The 18,105-nt window shown below is 28.8% G+C and overlaps 2 protein-coding genes across 5 annotated transcripts in view; both read left to right on the top strand.

Moving 5' to 3' along the window:
- LOC127289004 (RING finger protein 207-like) overlaps window positions 1-18,105 on the top strand; it is a 47,319-nt gene that overhangs the window by 17,348 nt on the left and 11,866 nt on the right. The window lies entirely within an intron of this gene.
- Window positions 1-18,105, top strand: part of LOC127289003 (uncharacterized) — a 28,778-nt gene that overhangs the window by 10,474 nt on the left and 199 nt on the right. For 2 of the 3 annotated variants that reach the window (XM_051316738.1, XM_051316741.1), the window contains 6 exons: window positions 872-946; window positions 2,394-2,648; window positions 4,236-4,446; window positions 4,887-5,031; window positions 11,840-14,406; window positions 15,088-15,247. In XM_051316738.1, coding sequence (XP_051172695.1) covers window positions 872-946; window positions 2,394-2,648; window positions 4,236-4,446; window positions 4,887-5,031; window positions 11,840-14,363 — 3,210 coding nt within the window. In that variant the 3' untranslated portion in view covers window positions 14,364-14,406; window positions 15,088-15,247. The remainder of the gene's footprint in view (window positions 1-871; window positions 947-2,393; window positions 2,649-4,235; window positions 4,447-4,886; window positions 5,032-11,839; window positions 14,407-15,087; window positions 15,248-18,105) is intronic. The other variant, XM_051316739.1, reaches the window with a different exon arrangement.

Raw genomic sequence — 18,105 nt, 5'->3', positions numbered from 1 at the left:
TTTGGACAAGAAAATATACTTTTACAAGAAAATGTACATGTTTTTGTACCTATTCTTGCGCAGGTTTCATGTACAAGTACTTTTACATGAACACGTTTATGTTCTTGTACAAGAACATTTGTACAAAAAATGTTTTTGAAAAAAATTTGAAACTTTAATAAGTTATAATTATTAAGATTCTTCACTTATGCATGCTAAAAATCATTGCGCAGCTGTAAAGGCTTAAGAAAACTACTGCGCAGCCTTTAAAATATTTAATTTTTAATTTAAAAAACAAAAATGAAAATGTACAAGAAAATGTTCCACATCTGGTACAAGAAAATGAACATGAAATCTGCACAAAAAAATTTGTACAACAATACCCAGTGGACAAAAAAACATGTTCGTTCTAAAAACGTTTTATGGACGTTTTTAGAACGTTTCATGTCCGCCAAATAATGTTCAGGAACATTTTAAGAACATAGATGTTCAAATAATGTTCCAGAACATTATTTGGCAGACATGAAAATTTTGTTTTTTGCTCACTGGGCATGTACATTTTCTTGTGCAAGTTTTTTCATCCGGAATGGCTGAGATTCAATTTTATTTCAAAAAATACTTCAAAAGAAAGAATTTTGTTTTTGGAAAACTATAATTGGCCAAGTAGAATCAATGAAATTAGTGTGATAAACCAACGTGTAATCCACCAAAATAAAGAAAATGTAAACTTGAAAAATTAGTGAAATATCAGAAAATGAAAAAATTAATCAACAAACTTAGAAAATGAGAATAAAAATTAAATATCGAAAGGTGATATCTTGATTTTGACCAATAATTTTTTAATTAAATATTCAATTCCTCTTCATAAATTATTATTATTTTTGATTTTTAGAATGTCAAACCTCAAAATGTCTCGACTGACAAAACAGTCGAAAATGTGACTACTCCAAACAATGAATCTCAAAAAGTAATTATACATAATAATTTTGCATTATATGTAATATATAGGGTAAATGTGGTTATTATCGCGGGATTTGGCTAAGTACTTCACTTAAAAAAATATTTTAAAATTATTTTCACATTGACTTTTGATATTGTTAACATGGAGAAAAAATACATTTACTTTTATATGGATACCCAGTCGGAAAAAAATCACGTTCGTTTTAATAACGTTTCATGTCTGCCAAAAAATGTTCTGAAACATTTTAAGAAAATAGATGTTCAAATAATAACAATAATAATCAATAAATAATGTTTCCAAAGGGAGTTTTTATACTAAACACGAATCCAAAATAAAAAATTTTCAGCTTTTTTAGTAGTTTTCTACTAAAAATTAGTAGAAAACTACCTATAGAAATAAAAAACGAATTCTCACTGTTTCATTAATATAATTTTCTACACTGAGAAAAGTTAAACACAGATTTCGTACTAAACACACGTTCAGATAGTGAACCTAACCTTTCGAGCAACATCGGTTCTAAATTGTATCGCAGCTGCGCTTTTTGGTGGACAGATACTGTACTAAATCGTTTGTCCCACAAGTTAGGTCAGAATCTGTACTCAATTGGCGCTGCTGCTGTTCGATTTTAGTACTGCGTCTGCACATAATTGAGGTACAATATCTGTCCCTCAAAAAATGCACATGTTGCGTTAAACTTCTCTCAGTGTACTAATTCATATTTAGAGAGTATGTGAAAGAAACAATTTGTTTGTTACTAAACATTTGCAGTATCATTATAAAAAAGCATATGCTTCTGTAAGTGCAAAAAAAATTATTTTGAAAGGTCTTCGGAAAGTGGCCGACTGATGTCGCATGCATACTTTTTTTCATTATATCTAAATTTAAATAATACTTTCTCTTATGATGAGATTATAAAAAATTTAAATTCAGATTTTTTTAAACTATTTTTTTCCTTTAAAAATGTTCTTAAAGCGAAAATTTCCTTTTTTTATTGAATTGTGTCATATACTGTTTAGTTGTGCCAACTAAAATTTGAGAACAAAATTTTTTGTTGCATCAGCTAAATTTTGGTTGCATATATATTAACTTAAAAGTTTTGTTGCTTACTTTAAGCTTTTTTTTCATTTCTTAAAATTCAAAATTATTTTCCAATCTTTATCGCAGTTTATTCATAAGTATAAATAATATAAATTTCATATTTTTCTACATAAGAGCTTTATATATATATATAAACTTTAAAGTTCTTTCTCGCTTTTCTATCTTTACTAAAAAACGAAGTATTTAACTTTTCATAATGTCTTTAATTCCTAGAGTGGGCAAACCATAAAATGCTCGACAGTATACATAGTCGTATAAATAGTTCGAATTTTATATATCCCGTGATAATATTTACGTTTAACCTATTACACAGTTTCAAACTAAGCACTATCTTAATCAAAATAATTTTTTTAAGTGCGAAGAAATCGAAAAGTTGCAAGTTCAATTGGCAGCAAAAGATGCTGAAATTATTAACTTAAAAAAAAAAAATCGTGACATTAGAGAGGAAAATATTATGTTAAAATCAGAAAATCATGCATTTAAAATCAGCCAACAGGGAATGAAGGATGTGCTGCTTTCAATTAATCAAAACGTGTCAAGTCTCGTAAATAATCGAGCAACAGATCTAGTTCCAGAAGAATCTTCCTCTTCTTCTGCAGAACCCACGAGGGTAAATTTTTTGTGTTGTTATTTTGCAAAATATAGAGGTGATTCTCCAAGTAGCGTATAATTTTATGTCTCTTATATTTTTTTTATAAATTATTTGGATAAACTTAAATAAATCCAACGTTACAAAGTAGCTTTTATGTTTACAAGCAATATCCTACAGTCACTTTTTCATATCAATATAATTTCTTTTTCACTTGCAAATTAGAGAGTTAAATCATCATAGTGAAGTCTGTCTCCAGTACCACTTACAAATTTGAAATTGATAGGGTAGAGTCACCACGGTCAGACTACGTTTTGAATTGTACCCGTTACATCCGTTAAGGACGAACTTCCCTTTTTCGCATAGGATTAGAAACATTTTCTTGTACGCCATTTTGGATCTGACATTTTGAATTTTTGAAAGTAGACATCGGATTCAAAATGATCGATCCCAAAACCCTTATAATATCAAAATTCAAGCGAATCCATTGACTTTTTAGCAATTAGAAGAGTATTGCCCAAAATTCTTAAATTTTTATTTACTTTTGACACCATATTGGTCCACCATCTTGAAATTTTTAATTCTACTTTACATTTCTCAAAAGTATACAATTTTAACACCGAAGAATTAATGTTTTTTGTGTGTCATGATAAAGCCTCAGCGTCATGTTAGAGCAAGATTAGAAGTAGTTTAGAATTTAATTTTTATTAAATTTAAAAAAGAATGTCAGAATAGCAGTAACTAATTTTTACACTACGTGGAGAATAGCCCATTATCACTATCTTAACTCCACAGATAAAACCTTTTTTTTTAAATAACGATTTCAAACATTTTTACAAATATTTTCAATTTAAAAATGGTATTCAATTGGATCAAAATGGAAAAAAATTTTCAGTTTGAAGACTAATATGGTAGGATCTTTCTTTCATCGTATATCTAAAAAAAGTAATCCGACCTTGAGTTTGGTTTCTGATTACATTTTGCATGCCCTGCTCATTTCGATATAGCGGATCTAAGTAAATTATAGATGTCATATAATTACGAAGCTGAAGTACGCAACGTTTATGATAAACGATTTTTAAAGAAATAATTTTTTAATTTGAAAAATTCTATAATGTTTTGCCTAAAAAATATTTTTTTATAATTTGTTAATTAATGAAAACTACAAGAAATATTTTTTAGACAAAAATTTATAGAATTTTTCATTTTAAAAAATTATTTCTTTAAAAATCGTTTATCATAAACGTTGCGTACTTCAGCTTCGTATATAATTAAGTATCGAAGATATTTACTCACAAATATATACAAAATAAAAATCTGGGTTTATTTTTGTTACTGACCATACTGAATTCTGGATTAAAAGTAATGGGGAAACTTCATACAAATCAAAGATGGGTGCATCCACCAGGACTGCAAAATGGAAACTAGAACCGAACTGAATTTTGGACTAGATTTTTCTCTTTCTAAAGAAAAATACCTGCCATATGGCAGTCTTCGCACTTAATAAAAAATTTTCTTGTGTGTCCGGTTTATTAAACATTTAACATTTTAGCAGTTTTCTTAAAAAAGAATGCACTTTTTTTATTTAAGTTATTAAAAAAATTTTAGATCCTGACTAAAATTGCGGGTGTTTGCATTGAAAAATTTTCACTACAAAGAGCTCAACATTCCCTCGAGCTCGATGAAAGATTGCGAAACATTATTCTGGGCTACTGGAAACCCAGTGATTACAAGCTTTTGGCTAATGCCAGGCCACCTGAAGGCGTTTCAAAAGAGGAAATGATTCCAATAACAGACAGACATGCCTATGAAATACTCAGTACGTATTTTTAACTTCTATTTTGGTGAGAGTCGGGTAATATTGCCTTTATCAGGTACATTGTTGTTGCGGATACGTTATACATTAAATATCAGTTTTTTAATTTGTATAACTCGCTCCCGGTTATGATTTTTTGTAGTTGAGACACAGGTTTGAGATAAAAGATCACCCTATTGAAAATCCCTGTACAAGATCTTGTACAAGAAAATGTTCATGTTCAGCAGCTGAACTTGTACCTGTTCCGGTGAGAACATGTACAAGATCTTGTACAATTTCGGCAAGGATTTTCAATAGGCCAGTCTTAAGTTGTCTAAATAGAGCTCTGTTCTTAGTTGTAGCAAAGTAACTTTTTTATTTAAAGCAAATTTTGTTAATAATAATAATATTAATAAATTATTATTGTTATTAATATTATCATTTCCATTTTCATTTCATTATAGATGTTGCTATTGCATTAGAGAAAGAAGACATCCCACCACTTGAAAAACTTGCGTCTGCGTTGACAACTGAAGATTTAAAAAAAAAAATAGGAGGCGTCATTAAGAAAGAAAGGTTTAAAAAGAAACCAAAGCAAATTGAAAATAAGTATGTGAAAAATTACCATTCATTTAATAGAAATCCGCTTCAAATGAATTCATTACCACACTTTTATAAAGTATTAATTTGTTGAAATTTTTTTTGTTCGTTTAAAATGTTCTTGGATTTATTTATATGGGTGATTCTCCGCGTAGTGCACAACTCAATGTCCCTCGTATTTTTAAAAAAATCAATTGTACATATTGCAATAAATCCAACAGGAAAAACTAATTTCTATGTTTACAAACAAAAGCCCACAGTCGTTTTTATTCAAAAGTTTATAATTTAGCTAAAAAGCTGTTTTAAGGAGCCAAAATGTCATGATATGACCTGTTCCCAGTACCACTTTTATAAAAAAAATGTTATATTTAGTAAAGTATAGTAATCAATATAAAAACTATTGATAGTTTCGTATTGTTTATGTTAGTAGAATTGTGAAAAACAAAGCATTTGTGAAAAAAAATTTATTTTATTTCATTTTTTGGGTGTTAATCCTTGATCCTCGTTTTTGCGTCATGGTATACCCTTTTATAAAATAGCATTTTTTTACATAAAAATCAAATCGAATACTCAACCTTAGTTAACAGCAACAATAAGCTCTCCTAAGTGAATTACTAAGAGGGAAACTGCTTTCAGAATTACTTTTTTTGTTTTTCACACATCAAAAGCATCAAATGTGCATAGGTAATAACAGAATCGTCATGGTATAGCCTTCAAATATTTCTCAATAAAATTAATAATTATTTATTTTTTATGTCAATTGAAGTGCAGTAGTATTAGTTCAGTGAATATAAATAACAAGCATATGAAACAGATTGAAAATCGATAATACATTTTTGAAAAAATCAGTTTTTCTTGTGCGTCATGGTAAGGCTTTTCCTCCATTGAGCGGCGTGTATCACTCAAGTGTCTATAAGTGCACATAGAAAGTGAAGCAAAACAATTTGTTTTAAACATTGAACTTTAAGCAAGTAATAAATAATTACATAAATGTCTATATATTACCGCATAAATTTCCATAAACTACTGCATAAATTTCTATAAATTACCAAAATCAAAATTTTTAATTGTCGTTCGCGCTATGTTTTTTTTTGTAAATTACCGCGAAAATTTCCATAAATTACCGAAATAAAAAATTTTAATTGTCGTTAGCGCTATGTATATTTTTGTAAATTACCGCGAAAATTTCCATAAATTACCGAACTTAAAAATTTTAATTGTGAGTTATGCTTTCATATTTTCATGAATTTTAGATAAAGTTTATATAAATTACCACATAATTATTCCATAAATTACCTCAAAAATTTCCGTAAATTACCGAAATCAAAATTTTTAATTGTCGTTCGCGTTATATATATTTTTGTAAATTGTCGCGAGAATTTCCAGAAACATTGTAAATAAAATGTACACTATTTTATAGAATTCAAGAAGCAAAGAATTTTTTTTAAATTTGTTTAAAAAACTTAAAAAATTATGAACAATTTGTCCGACCCACCATGGATATTTATTTCTTAACACTTTATTTTCAAAAATATGTATTGATATTTATCATTTCAATAAAATAATATTTTAAAGTTTCAGACACCAAATCGTGCGCTACGCGGAGAATCACCCATATATTTCCTTATATGCAGGAAGTAATGTTTAATTTTTGAGAAATTTTTTTTTGTGAGGAATTTAATGGTCATAAAAAATATTAAGTAAAAAATTATTTTGGCCCTTTTTCGAAAATCGAAGAAAATTAATTTTTTGCTAACAATAAAATATTTTAAAACCCATCCATAATTTTTTAGAAAATGTGTTTTTTTATTCAAAAGAAATTTGAAAGCTGCAAAATGTTAATTTTGCTTTTGCTACTTTAGATGCATTTTTTCTGGACGCATGAATATGCACCACATGTCAATTAACCAAACTGTACTTTAACCGAAAGGCCAATTGACCGAATTGTCAAATATCAAAATTAACATTTAACCGAATTCTATTAATTGACAATTCGATTAAATGACGTGTCGATAAAATGACATGTTGGTTAAATGACATGTCATTTCTGTCCATTGCCGTGTCGGTTAAATGACAATTCTATTGTCCGACAATTCGGATACTTGACATTTCGGTAATTTGTCAGTTCGGGCGAACGATAATTCTCTTAAATGTCAATTCGGACAACTTAAAATTATGTTAAGTGAGTTTTTGGTTTAGTGACAATTCGGTTTAATGACAATTCTGATATTTGACACTTCGGTCAAATAACAATTCGGTTAATTGTCCTTTCGGTTAATTGATATTTTGTGCATATTCATGGGTCCCATTTTTTTCTATTTATAAATTTCTATTTTTTCCTATTAAACTTTGTTTTATTAAAAAAAAATTGACAGCTCGAAAAATTTAATTTTCCTACTTCAGATGCACTTTTTTCGATTTATAAATTCATTTTTTCTCTCACTCATGTCCCTCCCTCCATGCTTAGCCATTTCAATCTAACAAGCTCAAACTTGGTACCCATTCATATTTTTGCGCTTAGATTACAGAAAAATTATATTCAACTACATTGGAATTAATTTGAATATGGTTTTTAAAAGAAAAACTCATTTTTCCTGAAAAAAAGGTATTCCATACTTTAATTTTGACAATTTAAAAGCTACAGAATTGAAATTTGCCATGCATGCGTATTTATAATTGTAGTTTGTGAGAAAGTAATTAAAAATCTCTTTGGAACTAATTTGAATAATGTTTTTGAATAAAAATTTATTTTTTCTAAATTAGTAATTTTAAATAGTCGCATCAAAAATAATAAAATTTAAATTTTTGAGCTGTCAATTTTTTAAAATTAAAAATTTTTTTTTAATGCAATGACTTTTTTATTTTCAGACAGCTTTCAAAGAGTATTACCAAAGAAAATGCAGAATAAATGTTATTAGAAGAAATATTTCAATCTTATTTAAACTTTTAAAAAGTTTAATGTAAATTTTCGTTTTAAAGATAGTATTTTATTGATAGCAATGTTGCTTCAATGTGTAATGTAAATGTAATTTAAGTTAATTTCAAATGTAACTAACCGTTTTGTTTAAAAATTAAATATTTTTATAAATAAATATGAAATATTTAACAAGTAACTTTTATATAGAATGTCTAATAGTCTTGGAATCAGACGAATATTTTGAAACATATTCGACTATTTCCACATTATTAGGACATCACTTGTAATTTACTTTCTTTGCGAAATAATTTCTCAGATATCGCCAACCGAGGTAATTTTATTCAGAAAATCGCAACTTTTATACCAAATGCTTCATTAAAATTAACAATTATAAAAAAAAAATTTCAACTATTGCGTTTTGTTGTGGACATACTATTGCAGATTTCCATTCAAGTTAGATGCTGTAAAAATTCTTTTTGCTGGAGTTAATGTTATAGAAACATAAAGTTGTGGGTGTAATAGCCCCGCGGTTGTGGAAAATATAACCAGCAAAGTTTGTTTATTCATAAAATAGCCTACAATTTTTTATTGATAGTATAGTCTGTTCAAAATCTTTTCTGTAGATAGTCTAAAAATTTTTTTACAGGCATTGTTCAACAAATTTGAAAATAAAGTACTGCATTTTTAATAAAATGTACATTTAGTAAAAAAGTATACATTTTTGTATTAATTATGTAGCAATTTAAAACTAATGAGCCTTTTAATATATTCTCAAAGGAAAAGTTTTAAATTTAACTCGAAAAACATATAAATATTGACAATTTTTTGAGGATATGATGCATTTCTTGTTAAATGCTGGTTTTCCATACTTTTCTCTTAAAATGCACAATTAAAATTATCGCGCTACGTATACATCATCACAACTAAATTGTCAACAATTATTTGCAATATTGTATGAAATGCTATAAAACTTTCCGAGATCCAGTATAATGTATACGAACCTGCGAAAGTTTTTTTTACCAGACTCACGACTATATAAATTTTGTTCTCTTAACTTACAAAAATGAAGTAATTTCATTTAGTACCTTTGTAGTTAAACTATCAATCATTGCCTATACTAAATGGCAAATTTAAACATTTTAATACAAAGATTTCACTCATTAAAGGTTACCAATGGTTATAATAGTTTTTGCATGGGTAAAATTATCCAGGTTGACCGTAAATGGCAAATTGAATACTATTCTAGGTCAATGACTTGCGTCTATCCTTTCTGTCCTAAATCTCTATTCTTTTTCACAGCAATTGGATATTATTATAAATAATATTCACGATATTTTTAACACATAATTAAAAATTACAAACAGAATTGATAATATGATGTTAAGGGGTTACGCCACCCTGAACGCCTGAAAATTGGTATTTCTATTTCATTTCAATTAATATGCAATTATTTTATTCATTTTATTTCAAAAATAAATTTTGACAAAACTATTACAAATACAACTTTTTAATAATTACAGTTTAAAAATACAATTTTATTAATTGTCAGTAGCAAGAACTGTTAGCAAGTGATAGTAAATCTTAGTTACAGCGCAATAGTTATTTTCGAACACATAACGTTTTCAAAGCAATAGTAAAAACACTACTTTTTTGCGTTTTTGGCAAAACGTGTTTTTTCGCGCGCCGCCCTATTGAGAATCCCTGTACAAGATCATGTACAAGAAAATGTGCATGTTAAGCAGCTGAACATGTACCTGTTCTAGTGAGAACATATGAGGCAAAATTCCTGAAGTGATCCAATTTTAAAATTGAAGGTTTTTGGATCGGACTGAAATTTGCACAAAGTTTAGTACTATGGGTGAGTACTTCACCCATAAATTATTACTAAGTTTTATGCAAAACTGTAGAGGGGGGAGGGGGTTCAAGTTTCTCGTCAAATATGAACAGTGGATTTTTTAAAAAATCCTAACTTCTACATAAATGGATAAAAAAAATTTTGACCTATATGTTTCGAAAGGTTTTTTTCTGCTCTTTCGAATGGTGAATTTTTTTTAAATTCCAAATTTACCCCTTTTTTGAAAATCAAAAATATTTTTGATTTTTTTTTCAAAAGGACACTTTTTTTTCTTTTTTTACCCTCAGAATGAAGCTTAAGATATATACTTTCAATACAAAAAAAATAGAATGACGTTTTTTTTGTTTTCGAGATATTAATTAATTAACTAATTAATGTTTATAACAAATCTATAACAAATCCGACGAGCCCTATATGAAGTATTTTGGTGAAGTAGATTGTTAATAAATAAATAGTTAACATTGCAATTGTTTATTAACAATCTACTTAACCAAAGTACTTCATATAGGGCTCGTTGGATGCGGAATTACGTTAACTTTCAATTGCTAACTTCAGATTTACGTTAACTTTATTTGTTTGTAAAATATTTCATTTGTTATAAACATTAATTAGTTAATTAATTAATATCTCGAAAACAAAAAAACGTCATTCTATTTTTTTTTGTATTGAAAGTATTGGATCACTTCAAGAATTTTCCCTCATATAAAATGTTATACAATTTTGACACAAGAATTTGGAACAGGTTCTTGTACGAAAATTGTACAAGATCTTCCATAAGATCGTGTACAAGAAAATATATATTTAATATTTGTATACAATAAATTAAAACTCTTTACTTATGCATGCTAAGAAGTATTGCGCAGCTGTAAAATCTAAGAAAACTACTGCACAGCCTTTAAAGTATTTAATTTTTACTAAACAAAGACATAAATAAAAATCTTGGTTGAGATTTGAGACCTGTAGGTTGCATGGCACATGAATTTCCTCCCTTAACTGAAGTACCTTATTTAGTTCTAGATCGCACGGAAGCTTGCGGCAACGGAGTCAATGGAAACTTGTTACTCGGTGGTTTTTGGAGTCGCTGACTACGAATTCGATGTCACTTTTTGAAAATTCAAAAACTGTTGACTAACAAAATTTGAACAAATTTCGGCAAATTTCAAATATTTTTTTGTTCCATATTGGATCTGATATTTAAAATCTTTGAAAACCTATACTAAATTCGTGATCTGACACCTCAACAATACCCAAATAATAAGTTTTAAGTGAATCCAGGGTGTCTAGCGGTCAGGGAAACGTCAGGGAATTTTGTTGGTCAGGGAAAAGGCAGGGCATTTCAGAAAATTTCATTAAAAGTCAGGGAAATTTCTGTAAATTTCTACAAAATTAAAATTTTTTGTGAATTTAAAAATTTTTTAATCTACAAAAACTTGAATTGTTTTTATTACCATTTGTTACCACCATTAGAAATTAATTTATTGTTAAATATGTCAATTATCATATTTTTGTCCAAAGAAAGCAGAAATAAGGTTATTGAAAAGTCAGGGAAAAATCAAAAAATGTCAGGGAGGAGTCAGGGAATTTTTTTCTCAATCCTTGTTAGACACCCTGGAATCCGATGAATTTTTGAAAAAGTCCTCCGCCATATTAGATCCGCCATTTTAAATTTTCAAAATCTGATGCAAGATTCGTAATCAGCGACCCCGAAAACCCCCGAGTAATAAGTTATTTGTATGCGTATTTGTGATATGTAACTTGAAACTTTTTATAATCACTTCATTTTTTCACAAATAAATGCAATAATGATAAATAATTTCTTCTTTAAGCTTGTACTTTCTACTACCTCAAAAATTAATTTTTTCGCATCTCCTTCACTACATACTCATTTTTCAAAGGAAATAATAAAAATTTGAACATATATTTTGTTATATCATACTTCAGACAGATTACCAAATTATTCTTATAATTTTAATTAAAAAAAAAATATTCCGCAGCAATTTTAATCAAAACCGAATTAATTGTAATAAACTTTTATAAAATTTCAGACTCAAAGGACAGAGCAAAAAAATAATGTCAGACATTGAAGATTTAAGTGAAGATGAAATGGGAGCCAGAGTAAATGATAGTAATAGCGAAAATTCAGAGGATGAAGAGGACTTTTTTTTCGATCATGATAATGCAGATAATGATGATAATGAAGAGGTTTTTGCGGACGACGAAAATCTATCTGACGAAGAAGAAGAAGAAAATGATGAAAATGCAATGGAAATTGATGCAGAAGTTGCAGTGATTGACAATATTAATGCAGCAAATCCTATTGCAGTTAATAATGATGACAATCAAGAGGAAGAAATACCAAATTTACAAGAAACATTTTTTAGAGGTATCAATACCATCGGTTTACGCGTGCCATTAGAACATAATCAAAATTTACGAGCTATCGATTATCTCTTAGTAGCATTAACGCGAGCGGTACGACACAATTCAACATACGAACATTTAATTGATGATTTGAAATGGATTAAAAAATGTTTTACAGTTATTAACATGCCGACGACTAAAAAAGCTTTGTGGAAAATACTTGGTCGATCAAGAGAAAATTTGATATACCGATATTTTTGCGAAAAATGCAAACAACCAATTGGTGTGGGGCAAATAACAGTAAGATGTCGTTGCAGTAGATGTGGTCCAGGGCAAGAAAAAACATTTGTTGCAATCTTTATTCAAATTTTATTGAGACCCCAACTTACTGATTTACTACGCATTCCCAATATTGCCGAAGCATTAAATTATAGGGACAACAGGATAAGAATACACCCCGATGCAATAGAAGACATCTACGATGGTGAGATGTACCTGCGACTCAGTGAGCCAGGCAACTTTTTAAGTAACCCGCACAACTATTCTCTCACGTTCTGGACAGACGGTCTAAAAATAACTAGATCTTCCCGTGCTACAACATACCCAATTGTTTTTCAAGTCAACGAACTGTCACCGCATGCTCGCAAAAAACATTTGGTGCTGGGGGGCATTTGGGTAGCAAATGAGCACCCTATTATGAATCAAATTATTGGACCAATCAGAGACGAATTGAGGCTCATATATCGGCTTGGAATCCGTTGGAGTCCTGACGGCATTCGTGAAGTGATCAGTAGGTTCATAGTCACCATCTTAACAGCGGATTCCGTGGCAAGGCCAGACGTATTGCGTATGAAAAGATTTAATGGAGAAAATGGATGTCAATTATGTCTCGCTCCTGGACAAAGAGAAAACGATACCTGGGTTTATCCTGCCTTACCATTTGTGGAACGCACAGATGCTTCTATAAGGACAGATGGCTTAGCTGCTCTTCAACAAGGACATGCAGTTAATGGCGTCAAAGGCGTGTCGGCCTTAACAACATTTCCTGAATTTGACATGAGAGATGGTGTCGGTGTTGATGTTGCCCACAATGCTTTTCTTGGTGCAGCCAAAAGATTAGTTGTCAGATACCTGACTGATGCAGGAGAACGTTGGTATATAGGAACTCCAAACGAAATGGCTGCTATAAATGAAAGATTGTTGAGGATTAAACCACCGACAAGAATTTCTCGACAACCGCGAAGCATACTCCTTTACAAAATGTGGAAGGCATCAGAATGGAGAAATTGGCTTCTTTATTATGCACTGCCATGTCTTGATGGAATATTAGCTCAGCCTTATTTCAATCATTTGGCAATGTTGTGCCAGGCTGTATATATTCTTAATTCCGCTTCCATCACAGATGCAAATCTCAACCATGCAGATCGTTTGATTAATGACTTCGTCAACGATTATCAGAGACATTACGGTTTAGTAAATATGGTTTACAACGTGCATCTTTTACTTCACCTTGTACGATCAGTACGAATGTTAGGTCCTTTATGGGCATATTCTGCTCTACCATTCGAGTCATTAAACAAAAAAATTACGGATTACATAACAAGTCCAAACGGTAGAGCAGACCAAATCGTCACCCGATTTTTTATGAAAAAGTTCATAAATATTGCTGCAGGACAAGCCCCGATTTCACAAACGGCAAGGGAAGAAATGTGTCGTTTACTGAAGATAAGAGTTGAACATATAGAAGGCATGCCAGAAGGGCACTATTTTCTTGGTTTGGGTAGACTAAGAACTCGTAATCCTCAAGTTCAAGAAATAAATCTTCTCAGATATGCAGGATACGAAATAGAAAATGAAACGGAAATTACACTATTCCGAAGAGCTGAAATTCATGGGACAGAATATCGAGTTCAAGACAACGTTGAAAGAAAGTTTTGTAATCACATTGTTTTTACTGAAGAATACCGATTTTATGAAATTAAAAGCATATTGTCGTACAGACATCAGGATGTTACAGTCTCAGGAATCATCGGTCAACATTTAGAAAGCAATGGAAATGTGTACGGGACTCCCCACATGCAACGAGTTGTGCGACAAGATGGAAGGGAATTTATCAGGTTCGAGAGAGTAATAAGTCCGGGCTTCTTTATTCCGTTGACGAACGGATTGGCAGCTGTTTCTCTGTGCAACGTTTGGGAAACAGACTAGCAATGCACACAAGTAGTCACTGTACCATTAAAAAAAAACATAGGTAAATATTTCTAATTATTATTAATATATTTTTAATTATTCATCGGTTTTTCAAAAAAATTAAATATCTACTTTAAAAAAAAATAAAATGATTAATGCAGTCAACAAAATAAAAATAATTTTTTAGGTTTAGAGTGAAAAATATGTTTTTAAATATTTCTCAAGGGGTGACATGTCTTTAAGAAGTTTAAAAATAGTTTCAAATAACAAAGTGTAATATGATTAAAACTAAGGTGGAATAATTTTTAACAACTAATTTTAGACACTTAATTACCTCAAGAATTGACTAGTGATTGAACAAATAGTTTTTTTTCTATTTAGTACACATTTACATTTTAAAAAAGAATTTGTTAAAAACTCAAATTTTAATTTTTCTTTAAATTTTTGGTTCAATCAGAAACAGAAAAAATTTTGCTTTTTGATTTAGCATAAAATTAAATCATCTAGACCACCGTGGAAATAATTTTCACTGGGTGGTTTCAAAAAACTATATCTCAACGACAGAGTTGAAAAATTAGAAATAAAAATTTCATAAAAATACTTTAAATTGTATGTTAGTATATGCTTAAAACTTTCAATATTTCAATTTATTTATTAAGAAAAAAATAAAGTTTATAAATTATCTAGTAAAGTGAAATATAAATCACTTGTTCTTTCTCAATGTCATTTTTATGTTTTTTAGCTCGTAATAATGATGAATCTTCGAAATCTGCCAATCGTATAAGTACTAATTAAGAATGCGTACCTGAAATCGACACCGATATAGAATCAAGTATCTCCTGTTTTGGTTTTTCTAACTGTGTAAAAGGTTTTTAAGCAGAGATTGTTTTCACTGAATTATTGTAAGTAAATTTCAGTGTATTATACCTAATATTATTCGATTTTGTATGTTCTCGATAATGCAAAAGATGCATTTTAATTTATTTTATTCTTACGAAATGAAACTTCATTTGTACAACATATTTTTTTTAGTTTCCTATATAATCCAAAACTACTCGATTTTTATAAATAATAACTTTTATAACTACTCGATTTTTATCTATTATAAAAATTTCCCTAATATTATAAAAGGATTGTTACTCTAATACCCCTTTTACACCCAGACAAAATGGAGTCTTTAAAAAAAATTGTAGTAATTCTTGAGGAGGTCGCTGATTACAAATCGACCCAAATCGGTTGTTATTTTCTAAAAAATAACAAATGGCCGATCCTAAATACAAAACCATTTCCTAATAAAATACTAAACTTCTTGATTTTCAAGAAAACTATATACACCGAAAAAAATCGTCTTGTTTCAAGAGGATTCCTCTTATTTCAATGCATATTTTCCTCTATTATATGCTGAAAAAGGATGTCCTCTAGGTTTAAGAGGATTGTCCTCTAGGTAAAATTATTCCTCTTAATTTAAAAGGATACTCTTATTTTAAGAGGAAAATATCATCTTAAAAAGAACTCTGAAATAATAACAATGCAATCATCTAGTTTGTATGTCATAGATATAATCTATAAAATTAAAAGGAATAAAATTTGTTATTCCATGATTTACAACTATTTGAGTATAAATAAATTGAAATTGATTTTAATTTTTTTGAATAAATGAACTAAATCTATTTTTAATAATATTTTTATGCGCAAAACATTAAATTTGAAAATTTATTTTAAATAAATTTTAAATAAAATTAAAATAAATAAAATTTTAAATAGCGTAACCTCAAAATTATTTAAAGTTTTTTTAAAATTACTTTTAAAAATATTTCTTTTAAAAATTTCTTTTACCTTCAAAAATAGGCACGTTTTGTGTAAGTTTCAACTCTAGCAAGATATTTGAAAGATTATTATCCATTTTGGTTTATTCCCCTTTTCTCACACAAAAACTAAAACTTAATTTTCACGTATGATATGCGATTTATGGCGCGAAGTAAATGATATGACGCAATCATCTTTGCGCATGAGCGACTTTCTATGGGAAATCCTCTTAGAATTTAGAGGAATATTCTTAAACACAGAAGATTATTCTAAATTCTAAGAGTATTATTTTTATTCTAAAAAGATTATTCTGAATATAAGAGGAATGCTCTAGAATAGTCTTTTTGTTTCGATCTTCTTGATATTAGAAGAAAATATTCTCATTTAAAGAGTAATACTCTTGTTTTAAGAATAAAATTCAAGAGGATTCTGTATGAGGAATTTTCCTCTGAATACAAGAATATTTTTTTTCGGTGTACATGCAAAATCACTTACCTAAGTTCTTTATAGTTTTCTATGACTACAACCTACATAATCACCCCTACGACCTGAAAACGAAAGTTATTCTTAACTCTAAACTTTCATGAAATTAATGTCCCATATAGAGCATTTCGGCATACGGTAAAGTTAAAAGTTTGTCAATCATATTAAAATTTTTTACTGTAATTCAATTCATAATTACACTGTGTTACAAAAAAAATATGACTTTAAAAACTTCTTATCGGACCTAGTAGAGTTTGTAGAGCATAAAAAACTGAAAAGAATGGTGTATATTTAATTGCTTATACACCCTCAAAGTTTGATTTTAGGAACGAAATACCATTTTTTGTGAAAAAATCCTTGTAACTTCCTTATTTTTTGCCCGATTTCAAATTTTTTTTAAAATTTTTAAGCTGAAAAACAGATCTTTGCAACTGTATAAAAGATTTTTGTTGTATTTTCTTAATTGATGACGATAAAGACCAAATACTTTCAAAAATTTCGATTTTTTTATTGATTTTTCAACTTTTTGATCAATTTGTAACTGTTATCTGATGAGATATACCTTCTTTCTTTTTACACATCGAAAGTGTAGTCAATTCTGCTTCAAATGACCCCTAATTGGTTGGAATTCGTTAAAATTTGTCTAAGTTAGCAGACTTTTAATTTAATAGTCACATTAGGTTTCATGTGTGATTTATAGTTTTTTTTTAATTTTCGTAAAATTTAAATGTAAATGCTCTGTATTCTTTAATTTTAGTATACACAAAACATCTATTAAATTTTATGAAAATTAAAAAAAACTATAAATCACACACGATACCTAATGTGACTATTAAATTAAAAGTCTGCTAACTTAGACAAATTTTAACGAATTCCAACCAATTAGGGGTCATTTGAAGCAGAATTGACTACACTTTCGATGTGTAAAAAGAAAGAAGGTATATCTCATCAGATAACAGTTACAAATTGATCAAAAAGTTGAAAAATCAATAAAAAAATCGAAATTTTTGAAAGTATTTGGTCTTTATCGTCATCAATTAAGAAAATACAACAAAAATCTTTTATACAGTTGCAAAGATCTGTTTTTCAGCTTAAAAATTTTAAAAAAAATTTGAAATCGGGCAAAAAATAAGGAAGTTACAAGGATTTTTTCACAAAAAATGGTATTTCGTTCCTAAAATCAAACTTTGAGGGTGTATAAGCAATTAAATATACACCATTCTTTTCAGTTTTTTATGCTCTACAAACTCTACTAGGTCCGATAAGAAGTTTTTAAAGTCATATTTTTTTGTAACACAGTGTTATTATAGGAAATTGGTTCAGGTAATTGATTATTATTGCTAACATAATTATGTTCTTTTTTCGTTCTTCTTCTAAAATTCAATTTGTTACATATTTTGTTCATTTTAATAATAATTTACTAAATAAGTAGTGTAAAAGTTTTTTGGAAAAATATTTAATTTTTCATTTG

This window comes from Leptopilina boulardi, unplaced genomic scaffold (genome assembly GCF_019393585.1).
Source record: "Leptopilina boulardi isolate dan_hultmark-lab unplaced genomic scaffold, ZJU_Lbou_2.1 LbouV2_399, whole genome shotgun sequence".
In the NCBI taxonomy this organism is placed as follows: Eukaryota; Metazoa; Arthropoda; class Insecta; order Hymenoptera; family Figitidae; genus Leptopilina; species Leptopilina boulardi.
Note: the sequence above shows the minus strand (reverse complement) of the source record. Positions and strands in the feature narration are given on the sequence as shown.